The sequence below is a fragment of the Notothenia coriiceps genome, unplaced genomic scaffold, assembly GCF_000735185.1.
Source record: "Notothenia coriiceps isolate Sejong01 unplaced genomic scaffold, NC01 NC01_scaffold00012568, whole genome shotgun sequence".
Taxonomy (NCBI): Eukaryota; Metazoa; Chordata; class Actinopteri; order Perciformes; family Nototheniidae; genus Notothenia; species Notothenia coriiceps.
In genome coordinates this window covers 1596662-1599540 of record NW_011345269.1, presented here as the reverse complement: position 1 = coordinate 1599540, position 2879 = coordinate 1596662, and the positions used below count along the sequence as shown (strand labels likewise).

At 40.1% G+C, this 2879-nt stretch overlaps 1 protein-coding gene across 1 annotated transcript in view; it reads left to right on the top strand.

Annotated features, from left to right (window-relative positions):
* LOC104947467 (serine/threonine-protein kinase MARK1-like) overlaps positions 1-2879 on the top strand; it is a 6600-nt gene that overhangs the window by 2684 nt on the left and 1037 nt on the right. The window contains 5 exon segments of the mRNA XM_010773478.1: positions 176-310; positions 1046-1147; positions 1603-1635; positions 1637-1723; positions 2181-2280. Coding sequence (XP_010771780.1) covers positions 176-310; positions 1046-1147; positions 1603-1635; positions 1637-1723; positions 2181-2280 — 457 coding nt within the window.

Here is a 2879-nt window from a genome sequence, read left to right as displayed (position 1 = left end):
AATCCAGCTATTCTCTTTTGTTTACTTGCTTCTATTTCTATAACTGCTTTATTATAACTGATGATGTCTGACTTATTTTGATGAATAAAGTGTTTAATAATTAAACTTATTATTCTCTCTCTCTCTCTCTCTCTCTCTCTCTCTCTCTCTCTCTCTCTGTGTGTGTGTCTTCCAGGCAGAGAATCTGCTGCTGGACGCCGACATGAACATTAAGATCGCAGACTTCGGCTTCAGTAATGAGTTCACGCTGGGCAGTAAGCTGGACACCTTCTGTGGGTCCCCTCCCTACGCTGCTCCTGAACTCTTCCAGGTAAACACTCAGCTCCACCACATGTTGGGCGGACACATTTACGTCATGTTGCATTTATGTCACGTTTGACATTTAAGATGCCCTTCTTATGGCTCATTGGTTCCCTCAGAGCACATACACATATTCTAGATGTGAAGATAGATATGAGAATACGTAAGGAAAATTATGGAAAGTTAAGATGACGGCTTGGATGCGACAAGAGTATATCAAATATGGGGAAATGATTAGATTCAAGAAAATGAAATGAAAAGAAAGAAGGTTGAATTTGACCAAAAGGGCAAGAAAAACTCACTGCTATTGTGAGAGCAGTTTTAGATTTGTGTGCAGAGGCAAAGCTTTAATAACAGTTCATGTTTTTAGTGTTGTTTATCATTTTAATATGAAAACTGTGAATAGCATACCCAACGTCATTAAGTTATAGATTGACTTTGCATTGTTGCATTTCATTCATGTTATTTAAAAAGAAACAATGCTTTTGAGAGAATAGGAGACGCCTTTGATTAAGGAGTTTTATTGTATACAATGGTTAAAATGGAAGAAGATGGATGAAAATGTGTCCCAACATATTTAAGATAATATTTTCTAGCTGAAGATGCAAATATAACTTTTTAAACCAAATTCAAAATGTATTTTTTAAGAAATCATCCTGAAAATGCATCACCTGAAGACAGTAAGGTGTGTTAGGGTGTCGCAGAACTGTGGGCTGCTGGGTAATGTAGTTCTGTACCTCTTTAGGGGAAGAAGTACGACGGGCCGGAGGTGGACGTCTGGAGTCTGGGAGTGATCCTCTACACGCTGGTCAGCGGCTCGCTGCCGTTCGACGGACAGAACCTGAAGGTGTGGACAAAATAGTAGAAACACATTTCAATAATGTTAAAAACTCCCAATTCACCGCTCACTGGTTAGAAACAGGAGTAACATACTGCTAAGTCAAGAATAAACCTTTACATGTGAGCTCAACTCGGTGTTATTTCAGTGGTTGAAAGTAATTAAATACATTTACTAAAGTACTGTATTTTTTACGTACTTGTTCTTAAGTGTTTCTGCAGCTTAATGTACTCAAACACATCTATTTCATTTTAAGTTTTAACAATTGAGGAGTTATAACAAGAGATTTTTTTATTTTTTTAAATATCAGATTAACAGTTTATTAATTATCAAAATTGTTGACAATGAATTTTCTGGTGTGTGTGTGTGTGTGTGTGTGTGTGTGTGTGTGTGTGTGTGTGTGTGTGTGTGTGTGTGTGTGTGTGTGTGTGTGTGTGTGTGTGTGTGTGTGTGTGTGTGTATAGGAGCTGAGGGAGCGTGTTCTCAGAGGAAAGTACCCGGATCCCCTTCTACATGTCGACTGACTGTGAGAACCTGCTGAAGAAGCTGCTGGTGCTCAACCCGGGGAAACGAGGCAGCCTGCAGGTAACCCCGGCAACAGGGAGTAGAACCAGCAACCAGAAACTCTGCGTTGAAAACTCATAGACCACCAAAATAAAAATAAATGGTGTCATTCTGGATCCTAGACCATAACTTCCTGAATCGACTTCACAATAAAAGCTTCTGAGTGGTTTCCTGTCGGCAGGTTTTTACTTCCACTTCAGAGGTTTTGTTTTCTGCTAGGTTTGTTTGTAGCGGTGTTGTGCGGTCACGTTGTGTGGCTCTGCATTGTTCAGACAACAATAGGATTTTAGGAGAAGTGTCTTTACATTTGCTGAATCATTTAGGTAATTGTTATTGACTCAACTCATTCAGCGCTAGGGAGCAGTAATGGGACTTTCACATACACAAAGCAATACACACAGTTAGTGCCTCCTGATTAAAACTGGACCCCGAATGTCATCTAAATGAAACCACTCCTGTATTGTGTTTTGTTTCTCAGCAAATCATGAAGGACCGATGGATGAACGTCGGCTACGACGAGAAGGAGCTGAAAACATACAACGAACCAGAACAAGACTTCAACGACCTCAAACGCATAGGTCAGACACACACACACACACACACACACACACACACACACACACACACACACACACACACACACACATTCACCACGATTACCTTCCCTGTGCGGTCTGCTCAGCGTCCATAATCCTCTTGTTTTGATCATGTTACTCTTTATGCTGGAGGTCAGCCAATCGATCGAATTCTGATATATTTAATATCTAATTTATTCAACTTAATATAACTACATTGCGTACATATGTGTCATCTGCACAGTGCACAGACACGGACCAATCACACTCGAACACCAGTTAATGTATTGTTGTATCTGCATTAGATGCTGTCCATGTCTTCTTGGTTGACTGCAAATATCCTCAAGCAAAATGTGGATTGTGAGGAAGACAACTATTCCCCTCCAGGATGAGCTGTAATAACTTTACACTGCTCTTCTGGTTTTTTGTTTCATGTAGTCGCCATCCACTTCTCAACATTTCTAAACGTGTTCCGACTGGTTTTTGACGCCAATTATGAAGCTTCTTTGAACTCTGTTAAAATATGCTAACCTTTGAGGCATGCTAACACCTTTAAGACCTTAGATGGTCGATGATGGGATTCCGATCCTAATCAAAATCTC